The 17,596-nt window shown below is 34.5% G+C and overlaps 1 protein-coding gene across 2 annotated transcripts in view; it reads left to right on the top strand.

Moving 5' to 3' along the window:
* The window catches only part of LOC138123732 (retinal homeobox protein Rx1-like), a 49,612-nt gene extending 35,771 nt beyond the window's left edge, over positions 1-13,841 (top strand). For both annotated transcript variants that reach the window (XM_069038522.1, XM_069038523.1), the window contains one exon: positions 12,856-13,841. In XM_069038522.1, the coding sequence (XP_068894623.1) occupies positions 12,856-13,227 (372 nt within the window). In that variant the 3' untranslated portion in view covers positions 13,228-13,841. The remainder of the gene's footprint in view (positions 1-12,855) is intronic.
* The last annotated feature ends 3,755 nt before the right edge of the window (positions 13,842-17,596 follow it).

Raw genomic sequence — 17,596 nt, 5'->3', positions numbered from 1 at the left:
CGCAAAAATTTAGTTGATCCCCAAAAAGTTCCCCTTTACTTCATAATATGAAACTTTGACTTATGAAACTAAAGCGGGGTGAATGTTTTACATAATGTATTTGTGCTAAACATTTCGATATTTATCAGAAGCCAAATTAAAGGAAGGCGTTTTTATTGGCCGAGACATCCGGAAGCTTATGAAAGTATTTGAATGTAAAATGAAGAAATTGAAAAAAAGGCTTGGAAATCCTTTAAAGAAGTTGTCCAGAATTTTCCCGGCAATCATAAAAGCCTAAATTATAAAAGCTTAGTTAAAGATATACTCATCAATTTCAAAAATTTAGGTTATTGAATGAGCTTCAAAACGGATTTTTTAAATTCTCATTTGGACTATTTTCCCGAAAATCTGAGAGACGTCAGTGAAGTACAAGGTGAAAGATTTCACCGCCAAGACATAAAGGAGGGAATGCTGGTACCAAGGCAGATGGAATGTGAACATGGGTGCCAGGTATTACTGGACGTTAAAAAGAGATGAATCTCACATGGTTCACAAGAGGGAAAGGCACACTAGAACCTTTGAGGAGAAAAAAACAGGATATCACAAGAATTTATAATGTACTTAAATGTATTAATACAGTATAATATTATTTCTCTTAATATAAATATATATAATTTTAAAATTTATGCTGTATTTTTTCATATTTTTAAAAATCTCGTTTCCTGAAAAATCTTATGTGAAAAAACGACGCTAATATTATTGGGTGATTCAAAATTATTTTGGATAAGTATGGCAACTATGTACGAAAATTTATGTGGCAACTGTGTGGGTAGGATAGAGTTAACATTTCTTTGACAGTCCAGAGCCGCGCAATTTTGAAAATTGTCAAATCAAAGTGCAATGGTATAAAAAATCAAATGCACGCCTATGAAATGTCATACAAATGTCAACTATACCCCACCCACACAGTTGACACATAAATTTTCGTTCATAGTTGCCATACTTATCCATAATCATTTTGAATCACCCAATATAATCATCACCATATAAAACACCTAAAACCGTTATTAAGACTAAAACAGGTATTGATGAGCCCAATTTTGCAGACCTGTGTTATTATTTAAGTGTGAAGCACCCGTTTTGTTGCGCCCTCATCGGCGGAAATTGGCTCTTTCTCGAAAACATTTTCATAATGTATTTTTAACGAAATGAAGAGGCCGGTTATAACAGCAGGTCGTGGATTAATGAAATGGCAGAAAGTTATCTATTATACCGATAAACTGACATTCACCAAGATGGCGCCATCAGACTTTAGACGAAAACAATTAAATTATGTTCATTTTTGAAAACTGGACGGATCAATGGTAGCGGTCTTAGTATAAATGGACTTTATTTATGATAAGCTAACATTTTTTTAAGTCCCTGAAAGCTTAAAATTTTCGTGTTAGTTTACACATACCGTGCGGTAAAATGACAGATAGTTTGGTTAGTGTGTAAAAATCAGGATACCGTAGCTGTTCAAAATGTGTAAATATGTTATTTATTTAGAGTTGAGGAGGCCATAAATGTCTTTGATGCATTCGTGTGATTTCTGCGCTCGACTGTCGCGTTATCCATAAACATACACACTTATGCGAAATCTGTCATTTTCCACGCTTGTTCTGTAATACACTGTTTATACACCTAAGTGGTACAACAATTAATTCAGATTGTTCGAGTTTGCAATTCCTGTAAACAATTTAATTTAAATTTAAATTCCTTTAATAACACAATAACCGTGTGTCTAAAAATTTTTATACTGTTAGTTTCACATAGTGTGTGTGAATGTTTCATACAATTTTGATTACACTGTTCTTAAACTACAGTTGCATTAGTTCTTGGTTCTTACTTACCATCAGTACTTATTAGAAACTGTTCATGCAAATTCGTCGTAAATAATTTAGTTACTGTGTCATTAATTGAAGACGTGAAAAAGCGAACATCTATTTACGTTCTTATAATATGGGAAGAATGGCGATTGTTCGAAAGAAATATTTTACAACTTCTGTTTCCAACAAATATCGATAAATCAGAATGTTGGATACCTATTTATTTTACTGTAAATTAACGTCTGCACCTCGTTTTCACAGGTACAATCAAATAAGAAACGTTGAATGGTTCACTTCCTGTCTGCGACTATTATTCTCAATTGGAACTGTAACAACAATTTTCAATTCTGTTGCGCCATAAACGTAGTAATATCCTTTAATTATTATAATTTCTTATTGAAGAGTAGTTCGACGACGGCACGCAAGAAACGTGCGAACTGCATCATCGCGTCCAGGATTAGGCGAATAAGGATGTGATAGATGGTAGTCCAGATGGCCGGCGGAAGTACGCGTGCACTTGACACTTCCGGCCAACCCTTCTTCTGCTTAATGAAGTGGCACTGTTATGTAGTCCGTACGTAGGTCCATCAGCAAGCAACCCTTGCTATTCCTCCCACGCGTTGCCCCCTCCTAATTGTGTTTATGCCTGTAAAGTGCTTTCCGTCCTCAAATGCAAATTTTAACCTCGTTAAGCCACGGCCTAGCGAGTTTAAATTATCAATGGTTAATTAATCTTCAATTTATTCACTTTGTGTAATGAATTTAACACTCAATTTAGCGGTTATTAATCAAAGTTTTAATGAAGGTTGTTATAAACACTAATCAAGGAGCATAGAACGCTCTCTCGGGCAACTCCTCGTCGGCTCCTTCAACATCTGCCCGATTTCACATCATCTGCCAGACTTTATAAATTCAATCAACCATCTCATCACCTCGTTTTCAAATCAAACGTTAAACATTTAAATTAAATTACGTTCGAATCTCCATTATACCTCCTGCTGACTTTCGAATGGCTCTCTTCATTTGCCCATAAAGACCCAAACGATGCTAAAAATAAACGATGAAAAGAACAAATTTTCGTCATTAAAGAAATAAATTTCGTTGGATGCTTTTAAGTGAGCTTTATTGAAGCTAAATTCTACTAATTTGTATGATCAACCGTGCAAGAATGAATTGTGTTCTTGACTGTCACACAAAATAGATGACTTCTGCTCCATGAACGTGGATTAGTCTGGATTACTAATGGTTGATAGAGACGTTAACACTAGGCAATAAAAAAGCATCTGTGTTCATTCTCAGACTAAACGCTCGTCATTTAACATCCCCCTTGTTTGAAACAACCGATCAAAATACACACAAGGGCAATTATTATTATTATCTCCCATTAAAATAAATGTAACAGAATTTTCTGCGGTTTGTATTTATTGTTCATTGTTCACATCTGCAGCCAAGATTAAAACCATTACCAACAATTAAAGGATTAAATTACATACGTTTTTTATTTAATTTTGTTTATGTTGTGCTTTCCTTATTTTTTTTTTTATAATAATTAATAAAGTCGGAAACTGACTCGAGACCTGCTCTGAAGAAGTTAGTAGCATAACTAACGAAACGTCAGCACCTACACTTCGACGATGGTGGTATCACCCGGAAACCATTAACTTCACGGATAACGACCGCGAAAGCTTGCATTCTCTCAGTTTATTATAATAAATCAAAGTCAGCTTATTCTGTTCTATATTATTTATACCATATGAAAGGAACATAAAAAAATTAAATAAAAGAATTCTATCGGGTGTTCATTTTAATTTATTCTCAAAGTGGGCGTTGAAGAGGCGATTTTGAACACACCACGGCTTACAGATCACCGATCAGCTGTTTAAATCTAACCTCACTTTTTAGTTGTTTGTGTTTTTACTTGCAGACTGACGTGTGTTGCGTTCACAATCGACTCTTCAACGGCAACTTTGAGGATACATTTAAATTAACACTCGATATATGAAACAAAAAATAATACTGAAATAATGAACTAGTAAAAATTACTTTAAAAAAATTAATGTAATAGTTTCACAGACAACTTTTTCCAATAAACTTTTTCAATATCTCCAACTCGAAAGCAAAATACGTTCTAAGCAAAATATCGCCAATTGGTAATATCAGTTGAGTTTAAGTATTTGAAAAGATGCACCTTATGAAGATCTACGACTGTGCAAAATTTAAATCTACTTCTACAGATTTCGAGATTATCAGGCTGACTTTTTCTTAAATGTGATACACAATGTAAGAATGAACATAAAATTAATTACGTACAGCAATATGATTATATCTGAATTCCATAAAGCAGGATATTTAGTTGACATATCGTGTGTATTTGGAAATAAAAGTATGTAACTTTGACTACAACGTGGAACAAGTATGATTTTATAAATTAAGAAAAGATCATTTTTAAGGATATTTTGATTAGTTGGAGCTGGCAACGTAGTAACAAAGATAATAATTGTGGTAAATCGGCAAGTGATGTCTGATGTCGGTGGACTTGACGGGGCGAAAACGGCGCATTAGTATGGATACATCACCCCACATCATTTGTCTTCAGAAAAACCCGGTTCCATTTTCCTCCACAAACGAATTTTCTGGATGGTCGCCCCGCGTCTGTTTCCATTCCCACACTTATATAGCAGTCGAGGATCGCGCTCTTTGCCGATCTTTATCGCTTTTGCCGCTTTTTACCGCTTCCCGTATTTCCTCACCAATTCGTTCCGCGTTCACCGGCTGTTTAGGCAACCCTCTTTCACAGATGCATTCCTGATGCGTTTCCAACACACAATCCTCTTCCAACGACGTTTGGAGAAAATTGTTTTCTCGTTTCTTTATTGCAGAGTCAATTTTGCTCTTTTGTAGCTCGCAAATTGGTTTAAAAATACTCACGTTTTTCCACCATTACCGACACAACACTGTTCCAACCAGGCATAAAATTGTCTGGCGAAATTTTTCACCAGGTCCGACGAAACCTTATTTGTTACTTCTCCATCAGTAATTTTATAACGACCTCGAATTTAACAAACCAAAACAATTTACTCGTCCACCCTGTCATACAATATTGATCAAACATTCCACATGAGAAAATTTGGATAAAACGCAATCATTATTATGCCATCAACTCAAAATCTTTGAATGGATTGCAAGTAACAAATTGGAGTGTCCTCTTAAAAGCTGCCACCTTTGAAAATACCGGCCGGTTAACGCAATCACCCTTTCATCAAGTCCTTTGGAACACAATGGTTTTCTGTTGGCTCCATTATACAACAATTGCGTGAGTTGTTGAATGCGTTTGGATCAAGTCAGCTAGATATTGGGGTGTGATGCGCAGTCGAGCGCAAAACTGTCGAGACCCACAAGCTTTATTTAAAGCGAGGGGGTGAAAGCTTTCAAGCTTTGTGGACTTTTCTTCCTTATTTAATTAAGTCCAACTAATTACTAACGACTCGCAGCGACCTTGAGCCTGAATAGATGGATGTATCATGGGCCGTCAGGTATACCGATTAGTGAAAAAAGACTCTTTTCAATTTACGTCCGCGCAAAGCTTAAGGCATGGGCGGACGATATCACAGGCTCAGTAGCATGAAACTTAATACCAGTAATGCGAGACGTCTTGAAAGATTGCGACGAACAATAGCCGAGATGCAAAAACTGTTCTATCAGACCGCCTCTTTTCAACGAAACTTCAAGCCTCTGCTTCATCGCCGTCACTACAACCGTTAATTGAAACGAATTTTACTGCTATTTCACCCGACTCTGTCAAAACGAATATGTAGAATGAATTTGTTTTTATAAGAGGAAGAAAGTACTTCAATGCAACGAAAACAATTACATACCTTGTTAAAAAAACACCTAAAATAGATTCAAGTTAATTAACACATGTCACTGTCACTAGGAACTAGGTGCTACAATAATACTAGGACCTTGGAGTTAACAGAAACGATTACTCTACAGCTACTATACATTGTCGTTTATACTTTTCTTTCAAATATACATAACTCTAGTCCATTTATAATTATAGTCCAATGAGGTTAGTCCGAGTCAAAAAGTCGACATGACCTGCGTCTGCTTTTGACATTTGACAGCAGCGCATGATGTTAGGAATATTTGAAAATGTACTGTCGCGAGCAATAAATTTTGGTCGTCAATGTCAATTCAAAATTTGGTTAGATTGTAACAAATTTAAAAAATGTTCCTGCCTGATTATGCGCATGTCAACAAAGTGTCAAAAAAAATGAGAAAAAAATGACAATTAATGTCATACAACATGATGATAGGCTATGATATTTACGACTGTTTTACAATGGAGCATTTTCAATTGCGTCAAAGAATGACCTTGACGACCAAAATTTATGGCTCGCAACTGTATGTAGGCAAAATGAGATAGATACCATTACAAATTTCAATTTTTGAAACTTTGAGTTGTGTTCTTTCGTGCTTTCTTGGTTTTTCTGCAAATTAATTCCTCCGTTTTCATTTTGTCTTTCAAAAAACCACTCCCTTCAGAACTCTTTTGATAACTATTTATCAACTAATAGGTGAGATATATTAAAAATTGTTGAAAACAACACTAAACAACCACGTTTAGATTGTCTTTCTTTCTTCCTAGATTTAAATGTGTGTATGTGTGTAAATTTCAATTTTTGGAAACGATTTACACTCAAACGATTATTATGGTAACCATTCTTTTTTTAAATAATAAAAGAAAATGAAAAATTGACATTGAGAGCAATGTGTAAAAGAGTTATGGGTCATTCGCTATTGAATGAAACAGAATATGTAGTACTCGTAACATTCACCTTGCTTTTTTCATACTGTAGAAATTGTTAAAATTCTAACATAATATGTAGAAATACAAAACACACAGGAAAACCATATATTGAATTGAATCCATAACATACGAGTACATATCTTTTTGTTCACGCGAACACTGCGTGAGTAAACACGAAGTGCAATGTGATAAAATAAGGTGCCACTTTAAGCTATTTATGGTACACTAATAATAATTATTCATTATTTAATATTATTATTATTTTTTTGCTTTAGTAATTAAATGATCAAAGTGTGTGGTCTCAGCAGTAAAGTTTACTATAAACATAGAGAGTGCTTAACCATTAACTAAATGCAAAAACATGAAAAGTTATCATACATATAATTATTATTTACTACTAGCAATAAAATAATTTTGTGAATATGTATATTAATATGAATATTCACTTAAAGGATTAAATATGTAAAAAATATGTAAATACATATAAATTAAAGATATTCAAGCGTAGGTACTTATTAATTATTAAGTTATGAGGATATATGTTTTACTTTAGCATTTTATTGGGCAACAAATTAATCAGTCTCGATCAGAGTAGTTAAGTGACATTTACGAAATTATCTGCATACTACGTGTGCAAACTGAAACATGTCAAAGCAAAGTTAATTTCCCTAATAACTGGTTCTGCAACTCAACGTTAATAGCCCTTATTATTCCGCGGGGGTGAAACTGCTGTCGGTGGTGGTCTACAAACATCACCCCGCTAATAAATTGGTAGCTACACACATCAACGTCACCACGGACTTCTTTGTTGTAGTAGACTAATCAGTCCCGTGTGACGTGTAATTTGCACCGACACGTGACAGACACGTGACCGCTGACGTTGTACCGATTGTTTAAAACTAGTTACAGTGTTGTACGTTGTTTGCTCTGAATCAATGTTATTAGCGTTAGGTTACTCCTTTTGAAAGCGTTAGGGGATGGGATCGTGATTAGGATAAAAAGCCGTTCCAAACCCACCCAAAATTCAGCAACTAAATTTTATTTTTAACTTAATTTGCTAAAGTAGTGATTTTTAATGAGAGCTATTTCATTTCTGTAAACAAATTAAAATACTCCATTTTGTTTTATTGCCATGCATAAAAAAGTTGCCAGATAGAACAGATAAAATAACAATATTATAGGCATGAAAATGTAGCTATTTTCTGTAAATTGTTATCTACTATGATTTATTTGCAATTTTTGCCAGAAACTCAAACGGAAATCGTAACTAAACAGTCTAAAACAATTCGTGATATTTATGAAAAGATTTTCTACTAGAGGAAAAAAGTTATTCCATTCCAACTATGATTTTGAAATTAAAAAAAATACAACTATGTACATAGTGTTGAAAAAAACTCAAACTGCTTCTGTAATTCTCCATTTATTTCCGACATCTTCACCAAGATGGTCGGGTTTTGCCTTTTTGAGTAAAAGAAGCACTGTAACAGTATAAAAAACATTTTACTGGAAATAATGTAGGCTGTCATTGTTATTACATCTTTTCGAGTAATTTATTAACTGAGATTAGATGAAGATTCAAAATGACACTTCATAATTCTGAACCACTGCATAATAATTATAGTGAAAATGAAATTAGCGTGATTATAGAAGAGTGGCGTGGTAAAAATGGCGAGCGTGTTTCATTTAGCAAATTAAGATTCAGTGTAGACCGATAGTGAATATACGTTTCGTCTTTGCTGCCAGGACAAAGCTCAGTTAAACTAAGGATTTAATTAACAATTCCAAGGCATTCAGGACCTGTGTAGAGAGAATACGTGAATTAACGTTCCGCCCGCGGGCCCTTTCTAATTACAACCCATTAGGCCAATTAACTTGCAACGTCGTACTTCCAACGCCAAACTCTTCGCTTCGTGAAGTTTAAACATCGCAACTATCAAACTTGTCATCCACTGCGAAATTGTCCTCGGTACGAGTGACGTACACACGTCGATTTATTAAATGATGGCGGAGTGTGCAAAACGAATGAAAAAATTATTGTTCGAACGGTATTAAATTGGGGTTTTATCTGTTTAAACGTGGGAGGTGATGTAGAGGGTTTGCTATAGGTGGTGTGTACGCTTGCCCAGAGCCGCTGCAGCAGCCCTAGTGCTGACGAGACGTCCCAGGCACCCCCGCCGTCTCCGTTCCTGGTGCAATGCCGTGCACACCCCGCGGCTTCGCAGACGACCCAATATTAAATTTGTCTTCATTTTGATATTTAATTATTTTATGGCAAGCTTTGTCGTCAAAGCTGCGCGTGTTGTCGTTACTCGAGGCCGACTCAATTAATGCCCGTAATTAAAGATGCTTTAATTAATTCTGACTCGGTTTCTAGAGGATGCTGATTTCGCTTACTCTGCCCCGACGTTTTTACAACGAATTATGCAATTGAAACTTCTACAGAATCTTTCAAGTAGCTCCAGTTTGCTCTGCTTCTTCTCCGCTATCTCCATTTTTTTCGCTCAAAAATGGATAAGCTAAAAATAGTTAATCAGCACAAAGTACACGAAATCATTCATTTCCAAATCTTTTATTTATTTGGAGTTTTAATAATTTTGAATTTCGCCTAAAATTTTATCATTTTATTTTTTATCGAGCCTTTTAAATTGTAAAGATTTACGTAACTTGGACATCTTATCCTTGTGCCTTCAAATAAATTCGGAATTAGGTAGATTTCGATTTTATTATGAAGTGATTTCACAAGGAATTTCTCGCAAGAAAAATAAAATTTCTTCAAACAATAAATGAGCTATATTGTTTCTACACCTACGCATCAAAGGGACATAAATAACTAGAAGAACTAGCTTCATAGTTAAAAATAATAACTTGATTTCTTTCATGTACAATCAGATAAACATGGAATAATAAATTGGTATATTAATAACAAATCGGTTTCATTGTTAATCACAAACTAAAAATTCTTATTCTGGGCTATTGCTTGTTAACACATTTATAATGATAAATTAGTTACTTGTATATCAAGGCCGCGAAATCATTCTTTAACGTACCAAGAAAAACCAAGAGGCCGCTTGCGGCCGGGCAGGACAATCTCGAGGATGGTAAAGGATTTTGCATCTAAGGTGTACACAACATTTTTGTGCAACCGAAAACTTGTAATTATTATAAAACGAACAGGCAAAATTTACTTCACTGTCAATAAATACGTAGATATAAATTCGGCTTACATGTCGCAAATGAAATCACATAAATAAAACAATTCATTTTGTAAATAATCGTAAAAATGTTGGAAAAAAATTGTAGGGAAAATGATATTTCAGTTTCGTGTAGGTAGGTAGGTACCTACTCATCCAGAGTTAAAAAGTACGTATTATATCAATTCTATAAATTCTGCAGTTTCTAATTTCATACCCGAAAAATCTAAAAGCCAGTCTTACATTGAAACTCTGATTTGTATCAAATATTAAAATGACATTTACTTCAACGGCCGTCGTTAAAAGCAACGGCCGCGAAATTTGATTGCACGGCCTGTTTTCGGTACGCGAAGTGCTCGTTTCGCGTACGGTTGCACAAGAAACAAATAAACGTGTTCGTTTAATATTTTTATAATAAAAATCGGTACAGATCTTTTGAGTGAATTTGATTTATAAAAACTACGACCTGAACCGTCCCATGTCCTTTTTCATGGACACTTGAGTATCCACAATAGAGTACTTTCCGTGTAAAATACGTTGAGATGGATGCGTTGTTAATAGGCACTAGTTCACCCACTACAAAATAAAAAGAATACAGATTGTAGCAGGAAATTTCTCCGTGTTTCAAGTTCGTTGTTGCGAACTCAATTTTATTGGTGGTTATCGATATCTTGACAGAAAATAAATGGTTTTATAAAATTCTTAACCTAACAGGGCGGCTGCCTGGTGCAGGGGTCGCATATGTCAAGCTGGGCCCGGTTTGCTAAGACGTCAGGCGCAGATCCGCATGCCGTAATACAATCTTGAACATAATAGGGCCAATCCGGCTGCTGCCGTGTTATTAGCCGACACAATGCCGCTTTGTACCGTCGTTCTCACTGCTATTGCTGTTACAGCGACAACAACCATTGATTTTATCAACAAATCTGACAGTAACTACCTCTACTGTTGAGATAAATTCACGGCAGTTCTACTTGAGCACTCGTAACATTCCCCCTTTTTTCGATAAATAACGTTAAAAATGAAAATTGTTTTGTTGCCGCGTCAGCTCCTATTTGCAAGCTCGTAATCTTCGAACAACAAGCGAAAATTACATTCTGCTTTTGGAAGTTCGCTAAAAGTTTCTTATTCGATTTAGTCAATTTAGGACAGCTTCAGCCCGCCATTAGCTCGGGCAAAGAATGACATCAAATTGTCAATTAATGCATCAGTTCAAAACCAATTCTCGGTGCGCTTACGGCATCAACATGGCCGTATTGCCTGTGGGGAAACTTAAGAATAAGGATAATCAAGGGTGCCAGGACGGTTAGGGGAGGGTCCAGACACAGTTCTTCCCTTTACAGACGCCCTTTCTCCTGCGTTTTTTAAGAGTGGCTTACATACAAGCACAAACTTTGACAGTTTTACCATTTCTTAAACAACAAATTCTATTTCTCCATATTCTCACAGGAATATTTCGGTGTTTTGATTTTTTTTTATATTTACTACTTAATGTCGTGCCTACGTAACATATTTAAATAAATTAAATAAATGTACTATAAAAAGCTTTAAAAGGTCGCTTTTGATCAAAAGATTTTTAATCAAGGGGATTATATTCAAACAACTTATTCTAATACAGAGTGATCAACAAGAAAACAAATTAAGAGTGCTACTTCATCTTTTGTTTTATCGAAACGTCTCTCTTAGCTTAATCGTACACATATGTATACTTGGTATATACAGTCGTTTTGTTGGTTGCGTACCTGTCAAAAAATCTATTATTAATTAATTATTAATAAAATTAATGCTTTATCTTCAATGGTAAAACGCATTTGACCACTTATTCTGGGATAGATGTTGCTTACAATTACAGGAAATACCGTTGCTTTAAAATTGACGTTTGTCTGATATTTCACGGAAAAATCTGCTTACCAGTGGCGTCGCGTTTGGCAATAAAGTTGGTAAATTATCCATTCTTACGAACGTAAAATGTTGCTCTTGTTTATTTTATGTTCTCCATTATCGGATAATAATAATGAAATTCACAATTATAATTCCAACGTCTAAAATTCATGAGGTATAATTTATTATAAGTAGCGTTTGAAACCACAAATTATCTACGCTCATGCATTGAACGCTTATTTCCATACGACGTGACCGATAATTTCCAACGCCTGCTCTGATTTGTTTTCTTTTTGATCACTTTGTACTTAAAACTATTAAAAATAGGGACTCTAAAGCTGAAAGTGTAAATTTTCTTCACAGACAATGCTTTGAGTAGTAAATTGATCAAGTCGGTAGCTACTAATGGTTTAACATTAAATGCTTAAACGTAAACTGTTTTTTTTTCTGGGTAATTACAGATTATTTTAAGTCGAAGGAAATTCAATCGCTTGTAAGACCACTTAGATTACGAGAGTTTACGAAGTAAATGTTTTAAATATGTCAAATGTAATTATTGCATAAAGTAGTTTAAACAGTCATTAGGGGTAATCTAGTGGTTTAGTGTGTTTAAAGTTAAATAAAGTGAATCGATCCGGCTTAATGTCATTATTGTTTAGAAAACATGATTATGTTTATGTAGCAATCAAATGGAAATGCACGTAAAAATATCTCTAATAAGGAAAGATAAATCGATTACCGAATAAACACAGGTGTTTATCTAGAAAATGGAAATAAAATTGAAGCCTAGAAACTTCCAGTTAGAAGTAAAACGTTGTGTGTATTCAACTTTAACGAGTTTTTGACATGCAGACAAAGCAAGCAAATAAAGTGATACCGAAACCACCTGTTTAATACCTCTGGTGCAACGGTTGCACGCTAATAGCCTCCAAGCGACCAAATAAAGTCCACTTTACGTCAGTAATTTCATTTTATAGATGCTATCTTGATTTATAACAAATAACGTATTTGCTTTCAGGTAAAAGCTTTTCCTAACCTGTAATCAAAAAACGGTATTACCGATAATGGCTGTTCAAATATTTATGGTCCGACTTTTTTCGAATGACTCCAAAATTTTCGATTGCAGGTCTGGTTCCAAAACCGCCGCGCTAAATGGAGACGCCAAGAAAAAATGGAGGCGGCAAGACTTGGTCTGAGCGAGTATCACGCCGTTTCCAGTTTATCTAGAGCCGCCGGTTCAACCTTGGCTCTGCCTATGGACCCGTGGCTCTCGCCGCCGCTGCTGTCCGCCCTTCCGGGATTCCTCAGCCATCCCCAAACGGGGTACCCTAGCTATTTGACGTCACCCATCGCGACGGACCCCAGCAGACCACCCCCCGTCGCACATTCTCACTCCCCCACGACAACACCAGATCTAAGAACTACCTCCATAGCGGCACTGCGTATGAAGGCCAAGGAACACGTCGAGAATATCACCAAAGGACTGCAAATGGTGTAGGTGTGTTCCAGTGACAATCATTTTGTATATATCTGTGTTGCGAGTTTCGTTTCCTGTAAATATCAATGTGTATATTTTGTCTCTATTATTGTGTACATTTATTACCGTATAGTTGTTGGACTTTTTGTGATCGAGTGTTACATACAATGTTTTCATTAGACATTACTATGTGATTTTATAACCGCCATCAAGATTTCAAACCTTATATTTTTAACACATTTATGAAGTAAAGTTGGCCATACCCCTCAACCAGGTTTAGTTTATTACGGCGTCATTGTGCTATCTTGTGTAAAATCGAAAATACTCTTAAAATTAATTTGATTATGTACATAAGTTTGTTTAAGGCAATTGAAATTTAGATCAAAACGACACTATTAAATTAATTACATTCAATGAAGGTGGAGTGTTTGCAATAAGTTTGGTCTAAATGTCAACCCGGCGCATCCACCAATTTGTTATGTGGATAAGTTTGTGGATGGGTTGTATAGTCGATAGTACTTTCGCAATGATTAAAAAGAAATTGATTATAATTACTTAACTACATAATTGTTTCCTTTAGAGCTGTGAATTTTTGTAAATAAAGCACAATAAATTATATTACTTAAACGATATAATAGGTTTCTTTGACGTCAAAGTTTTCTTATATGTGTTAATTAAAATTAAAATTGTTACCGTGTTTTAATAGAAACAAAATTAAACCAAAACCGAGAGAGAGAATGTTTTAATCATCATTTTAACAAGTTATTAAGTTGCGTCTAAACGTAAAGAAAGAAAAAGAAGGAGAGGCGTTAGCTTGTCTCCCTCTCATTTAATAAGTGCGGCCAATAGCTGAGTTTAGTTAATACGGTGGAGATCAAAGAGCACTTCAGTTTTAATTCCACTTTATCTAGAGGGCGTAGAGAGTCTGGCTAAAGCAATAAAATGCTAATACGTGTTTGTCGTCGCTAATCAGCCGTTACTATGGCACGAGCTTCACATCTTGCCCAGTTTAGGGCAATCCCGTTGCTGTCTTGCTTCGACTAAAAATTCGTCATTTTAAAAATTTTCACTATCTCTATCTGCCCTGACCACGAGGTTTTAAAATGGAGTGAAAACAAGATGGATCGCTGTGTTGCTGTCCACAATTTTGGTGGTCTTCACATGTGATAAATTGCAAGTGCATTTACAGTTAAAAACCGAGGTAGGTAAGTTTCAGTTGTTGAATAAAATTCGTTTTTAAATTCAGCGGCTCAATCGTGAACGAGGAGAGAAAAAGGTGTTGGAGGCGACGACATTATCATTTTCCTCACCATTAGGTAGTCCCCTACGAAATAGTGGTAAAAGAGCGGGCGCCCCTTTCTCCCGACCCCTCTCCTCGATCATTCGCCCCGCAGCCGCGATAATTAACTCTCTCTTATTACTTTATTGGTTTGTGCCTGTCTATTTGGTCCTTCTCTTTTTTAATCAGACTGTTTCCAGACCGCCCAACCATTCTAATTGCCCTTTTATTGCCGGCGGTCCGCTCGCTTCATCTGATATAAATTTAACCAAACTGACGGTTGGCTGAATGCACCCCCAACTTTACTCCGCCTCGATGAACTCGGCCTAATTTAACTTCTTTTATTCGTTATTTACTTTTTTGGCTATTTCTTTTGTTGTATTTTATCTAATTTTGGCAGAGCGCTTTCAATCATTGAACGAGGCATGCCTAATTGCTTTTCTGACATTCATTATCTAAATTATTAACACAATCGAAAAATATTTACAGTATTTATATTCAGAAAAACAGATTCTCAATTCCATAAACTACCATTATAGGAACAATTATGTTTGTTATTAAATGAGTAAAACTAACATAATATAACAAGAACACATACATAATTAAAGTTAAAGCTATTTTTTAAGGGTTTACAAATTAAATTATGGCCGAAAGTACTCCATTTAAAAAAAACGAAATAACGAAATTATTACGGTACCACTGTGGTGTAACACGAGTCGCCCAGATGCATGGATGACAGATGTCAAAATCAAAAATAGCAAGATGGCCGTTCAACGTTAAAAAGTAAACTTTAGACTTTAGTAGACTTTACTAATATTGAACCTTCAAGTACTAATAATATTGCAACAAAAGAATTAGGAATTACTGGTGGTAAAATAGTATACAGACTGTTTGATAAAAAACGCCTCAACCTATAACTTTTTTATTTATTACCCGATTTCAATGAACAAAAAAACCAAAGATATGGTTTTTCATACGCTGCAAAACAGCTATAAAATATTTTTTTTTGTGTTATTTTCAATAGCTAACGATAGTCAACTTTTTTTTTAATGGGCACATGTAGTTTTTTTAGGCTGTCTGGTAACTGAAAAAAAAATTAACAAATTTTTTTGTGGTTCAGCTTATTATGAAATTTTTAAGAGTCCTGTGAAAAACAATCGGAATACAAAGTGCAGTAAATGTCAGCTTAGAAATTTTCACATCTGCTTTTTTAAACTGTTTTTATTTAAGTATAAAATAACAACATTGCCAGTCATGCAGGATAGCAGTCATCAGAAAAATAAAAATAATAATTATTCATGTTTTCCAAGAAAATAATAATAAAACACCTCAAGATTGCACCTGAAAATTTTCAAACTGACACTTGACATTTGTTGCTATTTGTATTCCAATTGTTTTTCACGGCTTACTTGAAAATTTTATAATAAGCTAAACCACAATTAAAAATTGTTTTTCTTTTTTCAGTTAGCTAGGGACCACAATAACTTTTTCCGTTGACCGCTTGTTAATTTCAGTATTAATGAATTCTTTTATCTAAATTATAGTGTATTAATGGACCTCATTAATACACTATTTTTCATTAATCAACGATTTTTGCGATTTTGACGTTTTGATTAAATTTTGATGTATAAACAACCTCGAACATGCATTGTTTGCACTTACCAGCACTGCAGCAGGTAGTGCAGCAGGGTTTTCTATATTTTATAGCTCCATAACTGCACAATTACAAATTCACTTTTTCAAAAACCGACATTTTTGGTTATAATTCGCATGTCATATTTTTCAAAGGTAACTAGGTTTCCGTAGCAACCGTGATTTTTACGTGAAATTGAATGTGAATGGAGTTGACGCCTTCTGACACTCTTTGTGGAAAAGTGAATAGAAAGTGTTGAAAAATTTAAAAATGGCCTACGCTGAGGACAAAAAAAGAATGAAGGTATTTATAAGGTCTTATCTTTATGGAAAAATATGAAATTGGGTTTGATTTGGCTTTAATTTCAAAATTTGTCACCAAAAAAAAAAGTTTGCGGTCAACGAAAAAATGTTGTAATCAACTCTTAAAGCTACACTCGTTCGTGCTTTAAACAGTTTCGATTATTAATCGCCTTCATTAACAAACTAGTTTATTAAATAACTATTAATACATCATTAGATTCAGAAAAAAAAAACTCTACCAGACTGAGACTAAAAAACTACATGTGTCCATTAAAAAAAAATGTTGACTATCGTTAGCTATTGAAAATAACGCAAAAAAAATATATTTTATGGCTGCTTCGTAGCGCATGAAAAACCATATCTTTGTTTTTTTCTTTTCATCAAAAGTTATGGGTTGGGGCATTTTTTATCAAACAGCCTGTATATCATTCAGAGTAGCAGGTCCTTTTGTGCTTCGCCTAGTTCTACTCTTAATGATATAATCTACTACATATTTTATAAGATTCGTTAGTTTTGAGAAAATAACTCTTTTCAAATAGAAAAAGTTTCTTTGCCGTCTAAAGTAAAAACCATGTGATGAAAATTGTAAAACGCACAATTCTACCAATTTTTAGTGCTTAATAAAATACTAAATGACAGTAATAATATTATAAATAAGATTCTAGCTAAGACATTGGACTGTTGTTTTCCACACGTAATTATGATGGTGGTTTTTAGAATAATATGTCATTATTTAAAAACAACTCAATTTTTGGTTATTTTTAGATCGTAAATTTTTAATTTTGTCAAATAAAATTTGTCATCCCTTGCAACAATTACCAAAATTCTGAAGATCCCATTTCCGTGAATACTTAGCATTCCTGGAATAACTGCAACTAAACACACGACATTTCCTTGAAAGCATGTCTGTCATAATTAAGGTACCTTTTGCAGCTTAAAATTGCTGCATGATTTAGAGACAAACCTTAAAATATATAATGAAAAATAAATAAAATAGGTAAATTTAACTGAATAGTAGATATACAACGTGTTTCACGTAAGATTACGAGCCTGACGAAGTCTAAACGCAACACAAAATACATTTGCCAATGAGAACTAGATTCATTAAAAATTATAAATTGTAGTTTTGGACATCTCTAATTAACACAATCGCTGGGGAGCTTTTCCGCAAATGTG

The sequence above is a fragment of the Tenebrio molitor genome, chromosome 2 (assembly GCF_963966145.1).
Source record: "Tenebrio molitor chromosome 2, icTenMoli1.1, whole genome shotgun sequence".
Taxonomy (NCBI): domain Eukaryota; kingdom Metazoa; phylum Arthropoda; class Insecta; order Coleoptera; family Tenebrionidae; genus Tenebrio; species Tenebrio molitor.
This window is presented reverse-complemented; position numbering and strand designations above follow the sequence as displayed.